At 44.5% G+C, this 21,831-nt stretch overlaps 1 protein-coding gene across 2 annotated transcripts in view; it reads left to right on the top strand.

Moving 5' to 3' along the window:
• LOC106587099 (ubiquitin carboxyl-terminal hydrolase 43) overlaps window positions 1–12,097 on the top strand; it is a 131,559-nt gene extending 119,462 nt beyond the window's left edge. The window contains exons 10-16 of one of the 2 annotated variants that reach the window (XM_014175103.3): window positions 1,814–1,891; window positions 2,077–2,206; window positions 2,640–2,759; window positions 2,916–3,174; window positions 3,895–4,053; window positions 4,450–4,611; window positions 7,378–12,097. In XM_014175103.3, coding sequence (XP_014030578.3) covers window positions 1,814–1,891; window positions 2,077–2,206; window positions 2,640–2,759; window positions 2,916–3,174; window positions 3,895–4,053; window positions 4,450–4,611; window positions 7,378–8,582 — 2,113 coding nt within the window. In that variant the 3' untranslated portion in view covers window positions 8,583–12,097. Of the gene's footprint in view, window positions 1–1,813; window positions 1,892–2,076; window positions 2,207–2,639; window positions 2,760–2,915; window positions 3,175–3,894; window positions 4,054–4,449; window positions 4,657–7,377 lie in introns of both variants that reach the window. The other variant, XM_014175093.3, reaches the window with a different exon arrangement.
• The last annotated feature ends 9,734 nt before the right edge of the window (window positions 12,098–21,831 follow it).

The raw sequence follows: 21,831 nt of genomic DNA, 5'->3' as shown, positions 1-21,831 counted from the left end.
AGAGATATTGAAGGTTGCCTTTTATACCATCCCTTTGTGTCAGTGAGACCAAAAGGAAGACGCATGATCCTAGTCACACGACAGTATAGTCTCTATTGTGGCAGCTGCTCGGCAGCAGTTGAAAGTCACAAAGAAAAGTCAAAAAGCACTCAGTTTACAGTTACAACAGAAAGCAGTCTCTTTCATTAAAATCTATTTATTTTCAGTCACTTTCATTTCGTGCTGTTTTAGTAATCAACACTGTGATCAAGATGCTTTGATTTTACTCTTGGCGTCAATACCTTATGGAAGCCTGACACCTAGTGGTGCATTTCAGAGCTTCCCACTGTGCCCACTAACCGGTGCCCACTAACAGGTGCCCATTGTATTTCACTGCATCAGCACTTCTTATCATCAATCAGACTCACAAAGATTACCTGTACATTTGAGTCAGGAACGTTTTACCATGCTGGAAGTCTCAGATCAACAATGACTTGACTTAGAATACAGAATACTGATGTTTGTTTACATCCACACACACACAAACACACACACATACACCATAACTAATAGGGAAAGGTTAGTATGGGCCTGATGGCATCTCACAACAATATCTGACACTTTTGGATTCCGAAGGCTTGACGACTGTGCTTACAAACTGGGATTACTAAATCATGCTGCAGAATACTGTGTAACAGTGTAAGTAAATACTATATTACAGTGTAAGTTACAGATGGACTTCAATACATGCAGTGTAATACGACATATAATACAACTCCCATCGTAATGGCATTTTAAAACAGTAATGAGACTCAAATCTTTGTCTATGTGAAAAAATGACTGTATGGGATACCTAAGGCTAGCTCTATCCCAGCGGTTGTCAGGTAGACATTGTATCCAGTGGTAGTCAGGGAGACATTGTATCCAGTGGTAGTCAGGGAGACATTGTATCCAGTGGTAGTCAGGTAGACATTGTATCCAGTGGTAGTCTGGTAGACTCTGTAAGTCGCTCTTATCAAATTGGTGCAATCACCTTATGATATCCAGTGGAACAACCACTTTACAATAGTACATCTATATCTTTTTTTTTTGGGGGGGGGGGGGGTAGAAGGATTACTTTATCCTATCCTAGGTATTCCTTAAAGAGGTGGGGTTTCAGGTGTCTCCGGAAGGTGGTAGTCAGGTAGACATTGTATCCAGTGGTAGTCTGGTAGACATTGTATCCAGTGGTAGTCAGGTAGACATTGTATCCAGTGGTAGTCTGGTAGACATTGTATCCAGTGGTAGTCAGGTAGACATTGTATCCAGTGGTAGTCTGGTAGACATTGTATCCAGTGGTAGTCAGGTAGACATTGTATCCAGTGGTAGTCTGGTAGACATTGTATCCAGTGGTAGTCAGGTAGAGGTTGTATCCAGTGGTAGTCTGGTAGACATTGTATCCAGTGGTAGTCAGGTTGACATTGTTTCCAGTGGTAGTCTGGTAGACATTGTATCCAGTGGTAGTCAGGTAGAGGTTGTATCCAGTGGTAGTCAGGTAGACATTGTATCCAGTGGTAGTCTGGTAGACATTGTATCCAGTGGTAGTCAGGTAGAGGTTGTATCCAGTGGTAGTCTGGTAGACATTGTATCCAGTGGTAGTCAGGTTGACATTGTTTCCAGTGGTAGTCAGGTAGACATTGTATCCAGTGGTAGTCAGGTAGAGGTTGTATCCAGTGGTAGTCTGGTAGACATTGTATCCAGTGGTAGTCAGGTTGACATTGTTTCCAGTGGTAGTCAGGTAGACATTGTACCCAGAAGATAGTGTGTATTCATTATGTAATATCATTTTTTCCAGAGCCCTGAAGTTATGTGGCCCGGGAGGACCTCCCCACGTGAAGCTGGTGATTGAGTGGGAACACAAGATCAAAGAATGGTGAGTACTGGACATACACATGTACACACACCACATCAATTGACTCAGAAACACACACACACACACACACACACACACACACACACACACACATTCATTATTTAGGATTCACTATGTCTTTATCTCTCTCTATCTCACACACTCATACCCCCAACTTTCTGTGTGTGTGTGTGTGTGTGTGTCAGTCTGTTTGGTAACATCCAGGAGGAGGTGGTGAAGGACTCAGAGAGTGTGAGAGTCCAGCAGCAGCAGCATCTGCAGCAGCACAGCTGTACCCTGGATGAGTGCTTTCAGCTCTACACCAAAGAGGAACAGGTAACATGGAATACACAATACTGTCCAATGCAACTGGTCTTAACCTACCCCTGGGGTACTGAACATTAAAGATGCACTATGCAGAATTGTACCTCCTTTCAATGAGAATGACAGATCTATAACACACATTTCTATGTGAATTGGGTCGAGTCGACCAAAAAGTTACAGTACATATTGCAGCTTTAATATTGCATTAGTTGATTCATAAGTTGATTCATAAGTTGATTTATCACTCTCTCTCTCTCTCTCTCTCTCTCTCTCTCTCTCTCTCTCTCTCTCTCTCTCTCTCTCTCTCTCTCTCTCTCTCTCTCTCTCTCTCTCTCTCATATCTCCACTCCCTGTGTATTTTTATATGGCTTTGGACAAACGGAATGTATGGAGAATATAACTTTACCTGAGACTTCCCAACTGACCGCGCATGTTATCTCTCCAGCTGGCCCCAGACGACGCATGGAAGTGTCCCCACTGTAAGCAGCTCCAGCAGGGCATGGTGAAGATGTCCCTGTGGACCCTCCCCGACATCCTCATCCTCCACCTCAAACGCTTCCGACAGGTAACTGGAGCCGATCACGTGCAGCGGATTGCCATTCTCTCCTTGCCTGTCTATTATTCCCTAAAGGACCACAATGGAAATAAGCCATTTATTGTGTTAACCTTTGGTAGCTGATTAAACGGCAGTACTGGTCTTTTGAAAAATTCAATGAATCAGGTGGGCGAGCGGCGCAACAAGCTGTCCACCCAGGTGCGCTTCCCCCTGGCCGGGCTGGACATGGCCCCCCACGTGGTGAAGAGGTCCCAGAGCATGAGGAACCTGGGGGACCTGGGACCCTGGCCCCCCACATGGAAACAGCCTGAAGGCAGCAGTCATCATATTAGTCACCCAGACATGGCCCTGCCTCCTGACTTCCTCTATGACCTCTATGCAGTGTGTAACCACCATGGTGGGATGCACGGCGGACATTACACAGGTACTGGTTGGACATTGATATACCATTGATATAGGAGACGTGATGTTGATGAGAGAGGTATACTGACTGGCTGTTGATCGAGAAGTGAGGAGAGAATATTGTTAGTGAGAGAGATTGTCACGTCCTGGCCAGTATAAGGGTTAATTGTTATTGTAGTTTGGTCAGGACGTGGCAGAGGGTATTTGTTTTATGTGGGTCGGGGTGGTGTTTTGGTAAAAGGGTGTTTGATTTAGTATTTCCGGGTTTTTGGTTTATGGTCTATGTTTATGTATTTCTATGTGTAGTCTAGTAAGTGTGTTTCTATGTGGAGTTAATTGGGTGGACTTCCAATTGAAGGCAGCTGTGTGGTGTTGCCTTTTATTGGAAGTCCTATATTAGTTGGGTGTGTTTGTCTGTGTGTTTGTGGGAAATTGTTCTGTGTTAGCCTTGTGCCTTGCCAGACTGTCAGTGGATCGCTCGTTCTCTTGTTTGTTGTTTTTGTGTTCGTTTTGATTTAAATAAATGTTCAAAATGAACAAACACAGTCCTGCTGCATTTTGGTCCTCCTTCACCGACGATACCCGTGACAGAGATGCCTACTGCTAAATAACAATGATTCATAGAACATGCATAACAATACAGTGCCCTCCTCTATAGTGGTGACATCAACTTACATTACTATACCCAGGGCATAAGGATTGTGGTGCAGCCTGTCTCTACAGTCCTGTGTGCGTTTTGCAGCGTACTGCAGGAACTCAGTGGACGGCCAGTGGTACAGCTATGACGACAGCAGTGTGGACCTGGTGCCTGAGGAGGAGGTGTGTACCAGAGGGGCCTACATACTGTTCTACCAGAGACGTAACGTCATCCCCCCCTGGTCCGCCAGCAGCTCAATCAGAGGTGGGTAGTGTACCACACACACACACACACAGGCATGGACACACACACATCACAGGAGAGAGCTCATTCAGGGTTCAATTCCATTACAGCTGAACTCCGTACAGAGATAGTATTAGATACAACAAGGCCATTCAGCCTTTATCCACTAAAGGTTAACTCATAACTGCAGGGTTCACTCATGTCTGCAATAGATGGTGTTCCAAGCACCATGCTCAACTACTTGATCCAGCAAAACCGCAATGTGATATTCCTATTGCTAAATGCTATATAGTATATAGGAATTATCGCTGTAGTTTTTCTGTGTTTTTTGTATTGACTGGAATGGAACTGACATATGTTGGTGTCTTTCTGGTCCAGTGCCCATAGTCACAGAAACTTCTCTCTCCCCCTCTGTAGGCTCCACCAGTTCCTCCATGTCGGACCACTGGCTGGTCCGTCTGAATGGGGACAGTAAGAGGGGTAGTCTGGTGTCCCGCTCCTCCACCACCTGCCCCTCCTCTGTCCCCGACTCCCCAGAGTCCCCCGTCTTCCTTGATGATCCGCCCAGAGAGGAGGAAGGTGAGGGGCCTGGGAAACATGAGATGCATGGTAAACCAAAGAAAGGTAAAAAAAAAACGTAGGTCTTCATTCCATTGGTGGTGGAAGGGTGATGGGTGGTGTTGGTGAGTTTTCCCGTTACTACAGTAGGGGAGAGTGGGGTAAGTTGAGTGATTTACATTCAACATCACTCCTTCAAGGGAAATATACTATTCTTTCTAACAAAGACATTTACATACACTGAGTATACCTAACATTAGGAACACCCCCTTTTGCCCTCAGACAGACTCAATTTGTCAGGGAATGGACTCTACAAGGTGTCGATAGCGTTCCACAGGAACACTGGCCCATGTTGACTCCAATGCTTCCCACAGTAATGTCAAGTTGGCTGGATGTACGTTGGGTGGTGGACCATTCTTGATACACACGGGAAACCGTTGATCCTTGTTGTTACCTCATATCCCAGTGATAATGCCTTGCATTACACCTGGGAAGAAAACACATATATTTGCTCAACTTACCCCAAGGCAAACATTTTGACTATATTAGCCCACACAGCTACAAGGATGCACTTTCCTGCTAGGTTTAGAACCTCATATTGAAGCTTATAGAGACCCCGACTGATGTATAGAACAATCTTAAAAGTATCTACTTTGGTTTAGACACAAGCATCATAAAAATAAACAATACATTAATTTGACTTTGTGAAAATCCATTTTTTGGACCTAACTTGCTTACCACTTTCCATGTGGTTTCTTCCTTCTCAGACTCCAGAAAGGATGACCTCATCCTAAATATTTGGTCAAATGATTGTTGTGTATGGTTTCCTAGAAACAAGGATGGCTCAACTTACCCCACTCTCCCCTATTTAAAGAACTTTGAGCATCTGGAAAAAGCTACATCTAATCAATGGTTATTATTATTCCATGTTGCCGCCAATACGCCACACATTCTACTCTAACTGTGGATGTGCATTTACGTAATCTCTTCCTATACATGCACAATCCACACCTACATACAGTTGAAGTCGGAAGTTTACATATACTTAGGTTGGAGTCATTAAAACTTGTTTTTCAACCACTCCACAAATTTCTTGTTAACAACTATAGTTTTGGCAAGTCGGTTCGGACATCTACTTTGTGCATGACACGTAATTTTTCCAACAATTGTTTACAGATAGATTATTGCACTTATAATTCACTGTATCACAATTCCAATGGGTCAGAAGTTTACATACACTACGTTCACTGTGCCTTTAAACAGCTTGTGAAATTCCAGAAAATGTCATGGCTTTAGAAGCTTCTCATAGGCTAATTGACATCATTTGAGTCAATCGGAGGTGTACATGTGGATGTATTTCAAGGACTAGCTTCAAACTCAGTGCCTCTTTGCTTGACATCATGGAAAAATCTAAAGAAATCAGCCAAGACCTCCGGAAAAAAATTGGAGACCTCCAAAAGTCTGGTTCATCCTTGGGAGCAATTCCCAAACGCCTGAAGGTACCACGTTCATCTGTACAAACAATCGTACTCAAGTATAAACACCATGGGCCCACGCAGCCTTCATACCGCTCAGGAAGGAGACGCGTTCTGTCTCCTAGAGATAAATGTACTTTGGTGTGAAAAGTGCAAATCAATCCCAGAACAAGAGCAAAGGACCTTGTAAAGATGCTGGAGGAAACAGGTACAAAAGTATCTATATCCACAGTAAAACGAGTTCTGTATCGACATAATCTGAAAGGCCGCTCAGCAAGGAAGAAGCCACTGCTCCAAAACCGCCATAAAAAAGCCAGACTACGGTTTGCAACTGCACATGGGGACAAAGATCGTACTTTTTGGAGAAATGTCCTCTGGTCTGATGATACAAAAATATAACTGTTTGGCCATAATGACCATCGCTATGTTTGGAGGAAAAAGGGGGAGGCTTGCAAGTCGAAGAACACCATCCCAACCGTGAAGCATTGGGGTGGCAGCATCATGTTGTGGGGGTGCTTTGCTGCAGGAGGGACTGGTGCACTTCAAAAAATAGATGGCATCATGAAGGAGGGAAAATTATGTGGATATATTGAAGCAACATCTCAAGACATCAGTCAGGAAGTTAAAGCTTGGTCGCAAATGGACAATGACCCCAAGCATACTTCCAAAGTTGTGGCAAAATGGCTTAAGGACAACAAAATCAAGGTATTGGAGTGGCCATCACAAAGCCCTGACCTCAATCCCATAGAAAATGTGTGGGCAGAACAGAAAAGGCGTGTGCGAGCAAGGAGGCCTACAAACCTGCCTCAGTTACACCAGCTCTGTCAGGCGAAATGGGGCAAAATTCACCCAACTTATTGTGGGAAGCTTGTGGAAGGCTACCCAAAACGTTTGACCCAAGTTAAACAATTTAAAGGCAATGCTACCAAATACTAATTGAGTGTATGTAAACTTCTGACCCACTGGGAATGTGATGAAATAAATAAAAGCTGAAATAAATAATTCTCTCTATTATTATTCTGACATTTCACATTCTTAAAATAAAGTGGTGATCCTAACTGACCTAAGACAGGTCATTTTTCCTAGGATTAAATGTCAGGAATTATGAAAAACTGAGATTAAATGTATTTGGCTAAGGTGTATGTAAACTTCCGACTTCAACTGTATAATGTTGCCGGGAAAAAAGCTAATATTCATCACTGTGCTTGTTATTTGCAATTTAATAAAAGGGGTTTGAAAATGAAAGTTGGCCTAGCTTTAAATGTCAGAGCCACTATGGTAAAGTGTTCTTTTCTCTCTCTTTCACCCCCAGGTGGTTTTGAGACCAGGCCGTTCGTACGGGGAATCCAGGGTCGTAGCGTCAGCATGAGGACCCCCACTAAGAACAAAGAGACACTGAACAAGGTCCTCCCCCTACGCTGGTCGTTCGGCTCCAAGGACCGCCGAAAAACTGCAGCCGAGGCCGCCCCTGCCCCTGTGGAACTGGTGGAGTACCTAGAGTCTGGAAGAAGACCTCGCTGCACCAAGGAGTCTATAGTCAATTTAATGACGGGCTCTGAGAGCCGGAAGGGTCCTACCATCAGCTCCCCTAGTGTGGGAAGCAGCCTGAACTGCATGGGACAACCAGAGTCTCCGCAGATGCCAGAGGGCCAGAGAAGACCAGTCACAGACAAGACAGGGAGTCTGAGACGGAGTAGCAAAGCGTCCCAGCAGCATCAGAGAGACCAGGGCGACCAGAGAGACCAGAGGGACGAGGGTAGGATGGGCGGTAGTAGTAGTACTAACACTCTGACCAGGAGGAGTACAAAGAAGAGTAAGGAGAAGGACCAGGGAAAGCCCCAAGAGGCCCAGTCTAGGAGGGGGTCTAGTGCAGGCATCCAGCCCAGCTCCAGCACCCACAGCCTCAAGGACAGAGACTGGGAAGGCACCCTGCGGAGAGGGGCCAAGGGCCTCCAGGGCCCACCACCAGGGGACCATCTGGTACCACCTGAGGGAGAAAAGACCAGGAAAGGTGAGAAGGTAGAGGAGGCCTCCAAGAGCAACGAGGGGCTGCTGTCTTTCTTCAAGAGCAACTTCAAGAAGAAGGACAAGGAGTCGTCATCTTCTCGCAAGTCCGACTCTGGAAAACTTGGCGACGTCGGCGGGCCCAGCACCTCTCGGCTGTCCCTGTCCAGTGGAGCCCCAGGAGGGGCCACGAAGACGGGGGAGGGGAAATCCAATGGAGCCCCCCGCAACGGGGGTGCCAATCGTCTCGGTGACGAGCTGCCCAACGGTAAAGCCAGACGCGCCGCTGCCAGCGATATCAAACGCTCTCAGAGCTCATCTAACATCCCCAGCAAGGAGGAGTCTAGCATGCGAAGGACCGCCTCTTTACACCGTAAAGGGCTGTCCCATGATGTGGCACCGCCCCCTCGCAGCCTCTCAGCCGAGAAGCCCTCCTACGGTACCCTGCAGAAGACTCGCTATAGTACCAACTCACTGGGACGCAAGAGGGCGGTCCCCGAGTCCAGCTTTTAGCTGATACACACACTCCCTGACACACACACACACCAGGGTGGTTTTCACTAGGCACCAAACAGAAGAAAATGGACTGAAACAGGGAGGGACTAGCTTCAATTGTCCAGTAAGAAATGTTTGTTTTTGTTTTCCATTGCAAAACATTTACTACATTTTGCTACGGTGACTTTGTGCACTAATCAATCTGACCCTGATCAAAGCAATGGAGCTCAACTGGAAGGATACTCCACACAGAAGCACAAGGTGGCTCCCTCCGGTGTTGTGGAGGGGTATAGCGTCAGTGAAAGAGCCAGTCACAGGGCCAAGGAGAACATTTAGGGAAGGTGACACATGAAGTACGCCTGCTAACATAAACAAAATGTCATATCAGAATGAATATTTTCTTATTCCAGTTTTGTTTAGATGTTTTTTTTATTTGTAAAAATGATTGTGACTTAACAAGTGCCTCAGTAACTGATATGCAGATTTAAACCAATGTGTTTGTGGACACCTGGTCATCACCGGAAGCACATGTTGTATTCACACTCACATACACGCACGCACACACACACAGGCATGCACACGCACACATTATCTACACTCGTGTCTTAAAATCATAGTAAATGAATGGCATTCATCACTTTTATCTTCCTCGATCGGTTTATCCAATGGTAGCACCTAAAGGAACGTTATGACACTGTCATGACAATACGTTTTGTTATTATGTCTATATGCTCTAGATGATTTGGACAAAAACATTGATTCATTGGAAGTATACATCAGAGCTTTAATAGGTGATTTCCTCCTAGATTGAACTATGAATGATTTAACTGGTTGTACGTGCTGCTTGCACTGCAAACTGGCTGCTATATAGATTCACACATGAAATGAAGGTTATGATATTGCACTTTCTACAATGCCAATGGTACCGAACTCTCCCTTTCATGCAGTAAGAAAGATTCCCTCCTGACAATATAACTTGGCCTACGCAACACGTCCCCCTTTATTATTCAGCTCATAAAAATATGCAGTTTGACCACACGATCGATTATTATAAATTCAAGTACATTTATATGGAAATTTGACATTTTTAGTACTAAAGTCTGGTTTTATGATTGTAATGAAATTACTGTGTTTTAAATTAATAAAAAAGGACCTCAGATTGATCTATTCTTGCTACCGGTAGGTAATTGAACTTTCTGATGCTGATACACTGACAGTCTGGTATGTAGGTCTATGTGGTACTGTATTAGAGAGGCAAGCGGTGTCGATTGATTGCATTACTATGCAGTTCTCTATGAAGGATTATGCACTGTAACAGTAAGGTCACTGTAACAGTAAGGTCACTGTAACAGTAAGGTCATTTATTTGAATCATCAGACTGTCCACTACAGTAGACAGTAGATGCACTGGTCCGGTCACCCCTGAATGTTACATACATGTTATTTATCAACCTTGATGAGCTCTTTGGCCCCCCCCCCCTTATCCATTCTTACTTCTCATCCTCTCTCCCTTCACTCCTCCACATTGATCCGTCTTATCTTTTTTTTCATTCTCTGTCATCCATCGTGTCTCTCATCAAGTCTCTTTGGCCACTAAAGGTCCCCTCTGCTCCAATCGGCAGAGCTCTCGCCTGGCGTTAACGACGGCGTAGGCGTTTGATTGAAACACCCTCGCTCTCACTGTGGGTTGAAATGAACGGTGTAATTGGGTCCAGTCTCTACGGTACAATTTCCCTTCTTAGGAATCGTTAAGGTACACCCTGGGAAGAGGCTGTAGATACTGGCAGTCACGTCATGTCTGAGTCTCTGAGAAGATTTTTCATTTTTTAAGCTGTTAGTCATCCATCTTCCTTCCTGAAAGCTTCAGTATATGTACAGCTACAGTATATGTACAGCTACAGTACATGTACAGCTTCAGTACATGTACAGCTACAGTACATGTACAGCTACAGTACATGTACAGCTACAGTACATGTACAGCTTCAGTACATGTACAGCTACAGTATATGTACAGCTACAGTAGATGTACAGCTACAGTACATGTACAGCTTCTGTATATGTACAGCTACAGTATATGTACAGCTACAGTATATGTACAGCTTCTGTACATGTACAGCTTCTGTATATGTACAGCTACAGTATATGTACAGCTACAGTATATGTACAGCTTCAGTACATGCACAGCTACAGTACATGTACAGCTACAGTATATGTAGCTTTCAGTTGATACTTTTAATGGACCTAGCAGTGCCACACTTTATCGTAGGAGGTGAGAAAAACACTTCAACACCCCACACCAGTTAGTCCATGACACTAATTAACTCATCACACTTAGCGCCTGTCTGTGCCACTCAGGCACAGTTCTAAGCAATAAAGATTGAATGAATGTGTGGTCACGTCGTGTCCATGTTTTGCACATATAATATACTGCTGAAATGTAAGTTGAAGGAAGCATTGTAGGCAGCAATTCAACAGCTTGTCATTGGTACGCCAAGCAGGGATAACAATAAGGTACCAAATCCTAATGGGCAGTTTTCAGCTGATGTCTTTAACAAATTTTGCCTTTGTTAGTATAGCCAGTTTTCACTCACAATAATTAGTGGACCAAGCCAAAGCATTGGTATTATCCTGGAGCAATTTTTTACAGTATCAAACTCACCAGTCACTATGGACTCTGTTGGGAAGATCTAGAATCACATCAGTTTAATGTTAAATAAATAGTTCACAAATAAATGATACTATTACAATCCTGAATTGTGACGTTTGTCATTTGTCTTTGCAGCTTGAATTCCTGGGGGACAGAGGGGTGTTGAGTTTGAGTCTCTACAGTACTTCCCAGTCAACCGTCTTAAAACTTCACTGTTGCCCGTAGGTCTTTTCTGTGACAGAGCTATGCTTGGTGATAGATAGCATGTCTTATCTATAGACAACATGGTCTCATTAAAATATGTCAAAATAGTGCCATATTAGCCATTGTAGTTATACTGTATGTCATAGAAACAAACATCTTATGTCTACTGTGGGAGTAGGAGCGTTTGGATGGGACACAAAGTCTGTATTGCTCATTGACATTTGGTTTATTTATTTTGTTCTAGACGAGGACACTATGTACCTACCACAAAGTTTACTTGTACCAAAACAAGCACTTGTATTTAAAATGAAGACTATAAATGAAGGATTTTCTTTTCCAATTCTTTTGTGAAATGTGGGATAAAGATGTTTTATATGCAACTTTTCTACATTTTATAAAGGTTTTGTAAATAAATGAATAAACATTGCTCTATATAATGTCTGTATAAAGGGAGACATGATGTAGTATAGCCTTGTATAAATCGCGGGGCTATGAGGTTAAGGCTGATGCACAAGTATAGGCTACAACTGTGGTGTGTACTGTTCTTCTATGCACAAGAGTATGACAAGGTATATGCTATTACTGTAAAACTATTACTGTAAAACTACAAGGGTTTGTGTCTCTGTAATGATATCCAATTACATTTTTTTTATACTACAAATAAAACACATTGTTTATCACAATTGGGCTTGTGTGCAGTTATGTATTTACTCACTTGGCTGCATGTGTATTGTATATTATAAACGGAGTGGTTCGAGCCCCGAATGTTGATTGGCTGACAGCCGTGGTATATCAGACCGTATACCACGGGTATGACAAAACATTACTTTTTACTGGTCTAATTACGTTGGTAACCAGTTTATAATGGTAATAATGGCCATAAACAACACCCCCTCATGCCTCATTGGTTAGTGTTCTTAATGTTTTGTGCACTCAGTGTATAGTGTAGTATACATGGGTATAGTATGGTGCTGGTTCCATTGTTGGAGCTGTCTTTATACTCTTCAAGCGTCTACATAAAGCACACCTGTAAACATCAACATCTCTCTCACCTACCATGCCAGTATTTCTTTGAAAGGTTCACATTGTTGCACTTCAGGGCTGGGCTCAATTTGAATTGAAGGCATTCAACTCAGGAGGTGATTTTTAAAAAATGATTAAATGGGAACACTTTTGAAATAAATAGCTTCTAATACTCAGTTTGAGAAGTCATTGAAAACAGATGCAATTTTTTTAAATTAAGTTTACTTTCTGAATCGACTGCCTTAAATTAAATTGGTCTCTAGTACTTTATATAAACAGTGTTAGAGCAAGAGGCTTTTATCTTATTGGTATTAAGATCAGCCTGTTAACCAAAGCTATTTCCCTTCCTGTATTTTCTTGAAGGGATGTGCTCATTATCCCTATATAGTGCAATACTCTGACCAGAGCCTAACAGGGTGTCGTTTTGGATGCACATAGAGAGCGGGGCTTTTGTGGGACATTCTGTCATTCACTTGATCACTATGATGCATCATACGTTCATCACCCTAATAGCAGTATTTAGGTCAACTAGACAGGTCAGTTTCACATTGTAACGGTCGTCGTAGTAAGTGGACCAAAGCGCAGCGGGTTGAGTGTTCATTCTATATTTATTTTGAACACTTAAGAAAACAAAACAAGAAAACGTACAGACGAACAGGATTACAGGCTAAACACAGCTATGCAATCACAACTTCCCACAAAACACACCCCTCTATATAGGACCTTCAATCAGAGGCAACGAGGAACAGCTGCCTCCAATTGAAGGCCAAATCAATAAACTAAACATAGAACTGAAAAGACTAGAACATAGAAATATACTAACATAGAACATAGCCCAAAAACACTAACCAAACACCCCTCTACATAAACACACACCCCGAACCACATAAAAAAAATACCCCCCTGCCACGTCCTGACCAAACTACAATAACAAACAACCCCTTTACTGGTCAGAACATGACAGTTGCAGAACCCGGATGCACCTCACACAAAAAAAATAAACACAAAATAAACCCCCCAAACTAAAGGGAGGGAAGGGAGGGTGGCCCGTGCTACACCCCCCCCTCCCCAATCCTCCTACTGTGGAGGTGGCTCAGGCTCTAGCCTTAGTCCCCCACCTAACCTGTCCACCCCCGCTGAATGCCTCTGGCTGAAGCGCATCGCTGTAGACCTCAGGCTGAAGCACTTCGCTGTAGACCTCCGGCAGACGGACGATTCTGGGAGCTCTGGACTGTAGGGCGACTCTGGCTGCGCCGATTCCGGACTGTAGGGCGACTCTGGCTGCGCCGATTCCGGACTGTAGGGCGACTCTGGGAGCTCCGGGCTGAAGGGCCGTCTCACTCGGCTCCGGGCTGAAGGGCCGTCTCACTCGGCTCCGGGCTGAAGGGCCGTCTCACTCGGCTCCGGGCTGAAGGGCCGTCTCACTCGGCTCCGGGCTGAAGGGCCGTCTCACTCGGCTCCGGGCTGAAGGGCCGTCTCACTCGGCTCCGGGCTGAAGGGCCGTCTCACTCGGCTCCGGGCTGAAGGGCCGTCTCACTCGGCTCCGGACTGAGGGCCGTCTCACTCGGCTCCGGACTGTGGGCCGTCTCACTCGGCTCCGGACTGTGGGCCGTCTCACTCGGCTCCGGACTGTGGGCCGTCTCACTCGGCTCCGGACTGTGGGCCGTCTCACTCGGCTCCGGACTGTGGGCCGTCTCACTCGGCTCCGGACTGTGGGCCGTCTCACTCGGCTCCGGACTGTGGGCCGTCTCACTCGGCTCCGAACTGTGGGCCCTCTCTCGGTTCCGATCTGTGGGCCCTCTCTCGGTTCCGAACTGTGGGCCCTCTCTCGGTTCCGAACTGTGGGCCCTCTCTCGGTTCCGAACTGTGGGCCCTCTCTCGGTTCCGAACTGTGGGCCCTCTCTCGGTTCCGAACTGTGGACCATCTCTAGACGGGGCACTGTCGCCGGACGCTCTGGACGGGGCACTGTCGCCGGAAGCTCTGGACGGCGTACTGTCGCCGGAAGCTCTGGACGGGGTACTGTCGCCGGAAGCTCTGGACGGGGTACTGTCGCCGGAAGCTCTGGACGGGGTACTGTCGCCGGAAGCTCTGGACGGGGTACTGTCGCCGGAAGCTCTGGACGGGGTACTGTCGCCGGAAGCTCTGGACGGGGTACTGTCGCCGGAAGCTCTGGACGGGGTACTGTCGCCGGAAGCTCTGGACGGGGTACTGTCGTCGGAAGCTCTGGACGTGGTACTGTCGTCGGAAGCTCTGGACGGGGACTGCGCACTGAAAGCCTGATGCGTGGGGCTGGTAGTGGAGGTACCAGACTGGAGACACGCACCCCAAGGCTAGTGCGAGGAGCAGGAACAGGAGGAGTTGGACTGGGCTGACGCACTGGAGGCCTGGTGCGTGGGGCTGGTACTGGAGATGCCAGACTGGATACACGCACCCCAAGGCTAGTGCGAGGAGCAGGAACAGGAGGAGTTGGACTGGGCTGACGCACTGGAGGCCTGGTGCGTGGGGCTGGTACTGGAGATGCCAGACTGGATACACGCAACCCAAGGCTAGTGCGGGGAGCAGGAACAGGACGAGTTGGACTGGGCTGATGCACTGGAAGCCTGGTGCGTGGGGCTGGTACTGGAGACGCCAGACTGGATACACGCACCCCAAGGCTAGTGCGGGTAGCAGGAACAGGACGAGTTGAACTGGGCTGACGCACTGGAGGCCTGGTGCGTGGGGCTGGTACTGGAGATGCCAGACTGGATACACGCACCCCAAGGCTAGTGCGGGGAGCAGGAACAGGACGAGTTGGACTGGGCTGACGCACTGGAGGCCTGGTGCGTGGTGCTGGCTTTGGATGTGCCACACTGGAAACACACACCTCAGGGCTAGTGCGAGGTGCGGGAACAGGATACACTGGGCCGTGAAGGCGCACTGGCGGTCTTGAGCGCAGTACTGGCACCACCCTTACTGGCTGGATGCCCGCTTCCCCCTGGCAAATGCGGGGCGCTGGCACCGCGCACACCGGCCTGTGAATGCTCGGCCTCGACGCCGTGTGCATCACCCCATAGCACGGGGCCTGACCAGTAACAAGCTGCCTCCGATAAGCACGGGGAGTTGGCTTGGGGCTTAACCCTGGCCCAGCTAAACTACCCGTGTGCCCCCCCAAAAAATGTCATGGGGCTGCCTCTCATGCATCCTACGTTGGGCCCGCTCTTCGCTCCACTTTCGCCGTTCCTCCCTCGCTGTCTCCACCTGTTTCCATGGCAGGGTCTTGTCCCCTGCCATTACCTCCTCCCATGTCCAAAATGTCCTCCACTCCCTTCTCTCCCTGGCCCAGGATCCTTCCTCTTCCTGGGCCCGCTGCTTGGCTCGTTGGTGGTGGGAAGTTCTGTAACGGTCGGCGTAGTAAGTGGACCAAAGCGCAGCGGGTTGAGTGCTCATTCTATATTTATTTTGAACACTTAAGAAAACAAAACAAGAAAACGTACTTACGAACGAACAGCATTACAGGCTAAACACAGCTATGCAATCACAACTTCCCACAAAACCCAAACAAAACACACCCCTCTATATAGGACCTTCAATCGAGGCAACGAGGAACAGCTGCCTCCAATTGAAGGCCAAATCAATAAACTAAACATAGAACTGAAAAGACTAGACTAGAACATAGAAATATACTAACATAGAACATAGCCCAAAAACACTAACCAAACACCCCTCTACATAAACACACACCCCGAACCACATAAAAAAATACCCCCCTGCCACGTCCTGACCAAACTACAATAACAAATAACCCCGTTACTGGTCAGAATGTGACACACATGGTTTGCAATAATTGCTCAGTAGATGGCACTATTGCAGTTGTTATGGTTGTGTCTAGTGGTTGAGTGCAGATTATATCGTTTGATCATATCAGGCTTAGTTCCAACCTTCACACATTCCATTTCTGTTTGGAAAAGTAAAGCTGCCCTGAGTCATAGATTGAAGGCAATGAGACCAGACAAATTCATATTAGTCTGTCTTAATGTAATTTATGCTTAATGTACATCTTGAGAAATGAAATTGTGTATAAATGAAATTGTGTATATTAACCTTCCTTTTGATTTCATAGTAGTGAATCATGGGATACATGGTGAGCCGTCAGGTAGAACATTCAACACTCCGTTGCCCTGACACCTGAGGGTGAGTAGAGATGTCGATACAATTAGCTCCTTAGTTCCTATGGAGAGACAGACAAGTATGGCTCGGAGCCATTTACAGACATGTACAGATGTGCCTTATCTTTAGTCACAGTGAGACAGAGATCCACAGTGTGTGAACCAAAGGAGAAGGGATGAATGAATAGGATAAAGGTATCCAATGGAGTCTTCACAAAGATGGCACCCATTTAGACTTGAATTAACAGGCTCTCTCTATTGTAGTCTCATTGATACATCTGATGCATTCAATTTTAATGACTACGTCTGAAAGAACACAAGCCATACCTCCTGCCTTGCATTGACGACATTGAGCGGTTACAGCGAGTTTTATCTGTTTTCTGTGGCAGTAATTTTTTACCAATGTGAGGAGACGTCCCAAATGGCATGCTATTCCCTATGTAGTGCAGTATAAAGGCAATAGGGTGTAATTCTGGTTAAACGTAGTGCACTATAAAGGGAATAGGGTGTAATTCTGGTTAAATGTAGTGCACTATAAAGGGACTAGGGTGTAATTTGGGATGCAACCAGTGTGTTCTTATATGTGATCATGTTGGCTTGATTTATGGCTGCGTTCTGGTCTGGAGAGTGGACTGTCAGACTCAGTAGAATGAATGGGATTAAATGAGATAATGACCACTATACAGAACACAGATAATAGACACAATGGACAGAACATTGTCCTGTTCTTGGAAACCAGAAGGAACAGCATCCTAAGCTTCACCAATGAGGCCACTGGGACATTGGGTTTGTTTGAGTTGACTTTGTCATTAACTCGCAGTGCGGTACTTTCCATATTAACCTCATTCTAAGGGTTTACTTAAAGTTCTTGAGTGCTGGGTAACCTTTCAGATTTTTAAATGAGGAAGGCTCAACTTCAGTCCCTAGGTGGCTAATGTAATAATATAATTACTTCTGATGCCCTTTAATAGCCACTCTTGTTTGCTCAATTAAACATCAAAGTGGAAAGAAAATCAGCTCACTATGGAGCTTTAATACCTATGGTGACTATGGAGCTTTAATGACTATGGAGCTTTAATGACTATGGAGCTTTAATGACTATGGGTCTTTAATGACTATGGTGACTATGGAGCTTTAATGACTATGGAGCTTTAATGACTATGGGTCTTTAATGACTATGGTGACTATGGAGCTTTAATGACTATGGTGCTTTAATGACTATGGGTCTTTAATACCTATGGTGACTATGGAGCTTTAATGACTATGGAGCTTTAATGACTATGGGTCTTTAATGACTATGGTGACTATGGAGCTTTAATGACTATGGTGCTTTAATGACTATGGGTCTTTAATGACTATGGAGCTTTAATGACTATGGGTCTTTAATGACTATGGGTCTTTAATGACTATGGGGCTTTCATAACTATTGAGCTTTAATGACCCCGGGGGGCTTTAACGACTATGGAGCTTTAATTACTGTGGAGCTTTAATGACACCTCCCACCCATGCAGTATTAAACTGACTGACCTGCCATTCTCAGAATCTACACTTCAAAAAAGATGATGCCCTCCAGAGAGAGGTCATGTGTGTGTTCTCTCTCTCCTGTAGTGTGTCTGCTCTGCGCTGGGTTGGCTTCTGAAGGCTCCTTTAGAGCCTGAGGGCTTTGAGAACTCTACACTTGAATTTTTTTCTCCAAATGCCAAGCACATTTTCATTTCAGCCCACTAAGGTAAAAATATAACTTTGTTTGATTTCTGAGTATTTTTTAAGGAAATGAATTCCTTGAAGACCCTACTAAATGTTATTTAATCATAAACATATTTCCAGTATGAATTTACCATCTGTTTTATTTTGTCTAGAAACATAAGTAACCAGCATTTGTCAATGCAACCCAGAATATATACTCCCTAATTATAACCAGAAACAAACTTTATGCTTGGGAATAATTGCATGTGTTTTTCATCTGCATAGAAAAACAACCTACATCTTTTTTTTAAAACAACACTTTATCATTTTACATTTACATTTTAGTCATTTAGCAGACGCTCTTATCCAGAGCGACTTACAGTAGTGAATGCATACATTTCATACATTTTTTTCTTCATTTTTTTTCTTTTTTACTCTCTCTAGTTGCAAACTCTCTCTAGTTGCAAACTAGAGAGAGTATACCATATTCGATAAATAAACATGCAAGTTCTTTGAACATGGCACATACTGTGCATGATTGATATTGAGAAACAGTTTGAGATCTAACGCAGTGTATGTACATAAACTGATCAAATGGATTAAGAAACCATATTCAGTCATATTCATGTATTTCTTAGTCTTCATTTTCCCCCCGGAGACTCAACAATCTGTATGTACTGTCCCACACACATACACACACACCTCTCTAGCTATATAGGCTATTCTCCCCTGAGGTGCCAGTTATATAAGAAGATCTGTTGATCAGATCACACATTGATCCCATACTGTGACCTCTCTCTGTGGAGACAACATGAAACTAGGCCCCCATTCTATTCATCCATAATGATACTCTAGCCTGGTCCCAGCTCTGTTTGTACTGTCTTGACAACATTGACAAGACAGCACAGACTGATCTGGGATCAGGATGTAATGATGCACCCCTGCATGATAACCTCCAGGAGTCACACTCAATACAAAATGCTCTCTCTTTGGAAACCCATTATAGACACACTAGTTAAGTTAGCAGGCATGCTTTATGGCTGTGTTCTATTATGATGGAGCTGCTTGTCAATCAAAAGACGAGATAGTCTAACCAAATATCCAGCCCCAAAACATTTGGGTTGTTGAGAAGATTGAGCTTGTAAGTAACTTTTATGGTTTACTGAAGCCTTCATAAACCCTTCATAAGGGTTATATACTGTAGATTCTTCAGAAATAATTCATTCAAGTAAATGTTATGCTATTTAAAGGGGTCACGCTACTTTTGGCAAAGGCCAGATAAAAGGACCTTCTACAGCTCCTCCTGTGTCTGCTCATAAATAATTGGTGATCCATCTATGTAGTGCTTATGAAGACTTAATGAAAGCTCAATTAAGCCTTTATAAGTTGTTACTTGGTTTAAGTCTGACCCAACTACCTCCTGTTGCTAACCATGGGCACGGGAAATGCATAATGAATCATCTCTTAGGAATTATTTGTAGTATTCACGCCTAGTAATTACATTAGTATTCACACTTTCACTGAGTCACAATATTGTATATATCTCTGTCCCTATACACAACATTAGAACTTAAGAAAGACCAATGACATCACTGGAGCATGAATTGGTTCTTTATTGTCGTTATTGTGTGAAGTTACAAAGGCTACTTATCATTCATGTAAGTGCTGGCAACGTGACCGGATATCCTGTCAATGGAGCACATTGAGACATCGAAGCAAAGCAATTGTCCGTTATCCAAAAGTAGTTTGTCACTTTATTGATTTCTCTCATGATGGAGCTGAAAATCAAGCAAAATCTCTTCAGCCAATAAGAGACCTTCTCCAAGAAGTGCAGTGACTAATTATTATTATTGTTATTATTATGTATTTTTATGTGGACATGAAGGAGACAGGGCTATCATGGAACATAATTGACCAAAAATGGCCAAACAATATATAGATAGAGACAATATAATATTGTTGTATATCTGTTCAGCACTTTTGTAGTTTGAAGTTTGAAAATAGCTGGAAAAGGGAACAGTTCCCAAGCAAAATGCTTCTCAAACCTTTTATATTCCACCTCTATCTTGTTCTTTTTCCTTTTTTCCATTGTCGCCTTCGAGTTTCTGGGTTTAAAATGGTATTGGAGTGGCCTAGGGTGGTCTAAGCTGCCCCTGGAACACACTGCTGCCAGCATGGGTTTGAATCTAGCCCACTGCTATTTCAGCACACTGTCTCCTTCCATGCTTCTTCTCTGTCTCTATCCTATCCAATAAACATAAACAAATACGAAAGGAATGGGACTGCCCCATTCCTTTAAAAAAAACATTTGTGATGACGAAGCATTTATTTAATGCAAATGTATACCATATGTACAGTTTAGAGTAGACATTACCCGCACACAACTCCACGCGGTAGCACTTTAAATGTTTCCCCTTAAACCACTCAAGTGTTGCTTTAGCAGTATGCTGGAAGGTGAACCTCCGTCCCAGTCTCAAATCTCTGGAAGTCTGAAATAGGTTTCCCTCAAGAATATCCCTGTATTTAGTGCCATCCATCATTCCTTCACTTCTGACCAGTTTCTCAGTCCCTGCCAATGAAAAAAATCCCCACAGCATGATGCTGCCACCACCATGCTTCACAGCAAGATGTTCTCGGAGAGGTGTTGGGTTTGCGCCAGACATAGCGTTTTCCTTGATGGCCGAAAAGCTACATTTTAGTCTCATCTGACCAGAGTACCTTCTTCCATATGTTTGGGGAGTCTCCCACATGCCTTTTGGCGAACACCAAACGTATTTGCTTATTTTTTTCTTTAAGCAATAGCTTTTTTCTGGCCACTCTTCTGTAAAGCCCAGTTCTGTGGAGTGTACGGCTTAAAGTGGTCCTATGGACAGATACGCCAATATCCACTGTAGAGCTTTGCAGCTCATTCAGGGTTATCTTTGATCTCTTTGTTTCCTCTCTGATTAATGCCCTCCTTGCCTGGTCCGTGAGTTTTGGTGGGCGGCCCTCTTTTGGCTGGTTTCTTGTGGTGCCATATCATTTCTATTTTTTAATAATGGAGATAATAGTGCTCTGTGGGATGTTCAAAGTTTCTGATATTTTTTTATAACCCAACCCTGATCTGTACTTCTCCACAACTTTGTCCCTGACCTGTTTGGAGAGCTTTTTGGTCTTCATGTTGCCGCTTGCTTGGTGGTGCCCCTTCCTTAGTAGTGTTGCAGACTCTGGGGCCTTTCAGAACAGGTGTATATATATTGAAATCATGTGACAGATCACGTGACACTTAGATTGCACACAGTTGGACTTTATTTAACTAATTATGTGACTTCTGAAGGTAATTGGTTGCACCAGATCTTATTTAGGGGCTTCATAGCAAAGGGGGTGAATACATATGCATGCACCACTTTTCCGTTTTACATTTTTTTGAGTTTTTTGAAACAAGTAATTTTTTTCATTTCACTTCACCAATTTTGACTATTTTGTGTATTTCCATTACATGGAATCCAAATAAAAATCCATTTAAAGTACAGGTTGTAATGCAACAAAATAGGAAAAACGCCAAGGGGGTGAACACTTTTGC

Source organism: Salmo salar, chromosome 02 (genome assembly GCF_965601325.2).
Source record: "Salmo salar chromosome 02, fSalSal1, whole genome shotgun sequence".
NCBI classification, from domain to species: domain Eukaryota; kingdom Metazoa; phylum Chordata; class Actinopteri; order Salmoniformes; family Salmonidae; genus Salmo; species Salmo salar.
Note: the sequence above shows the minus strand (reverse complement) of the source record. Positions and strands in the feature narration are given on the sequence as shown.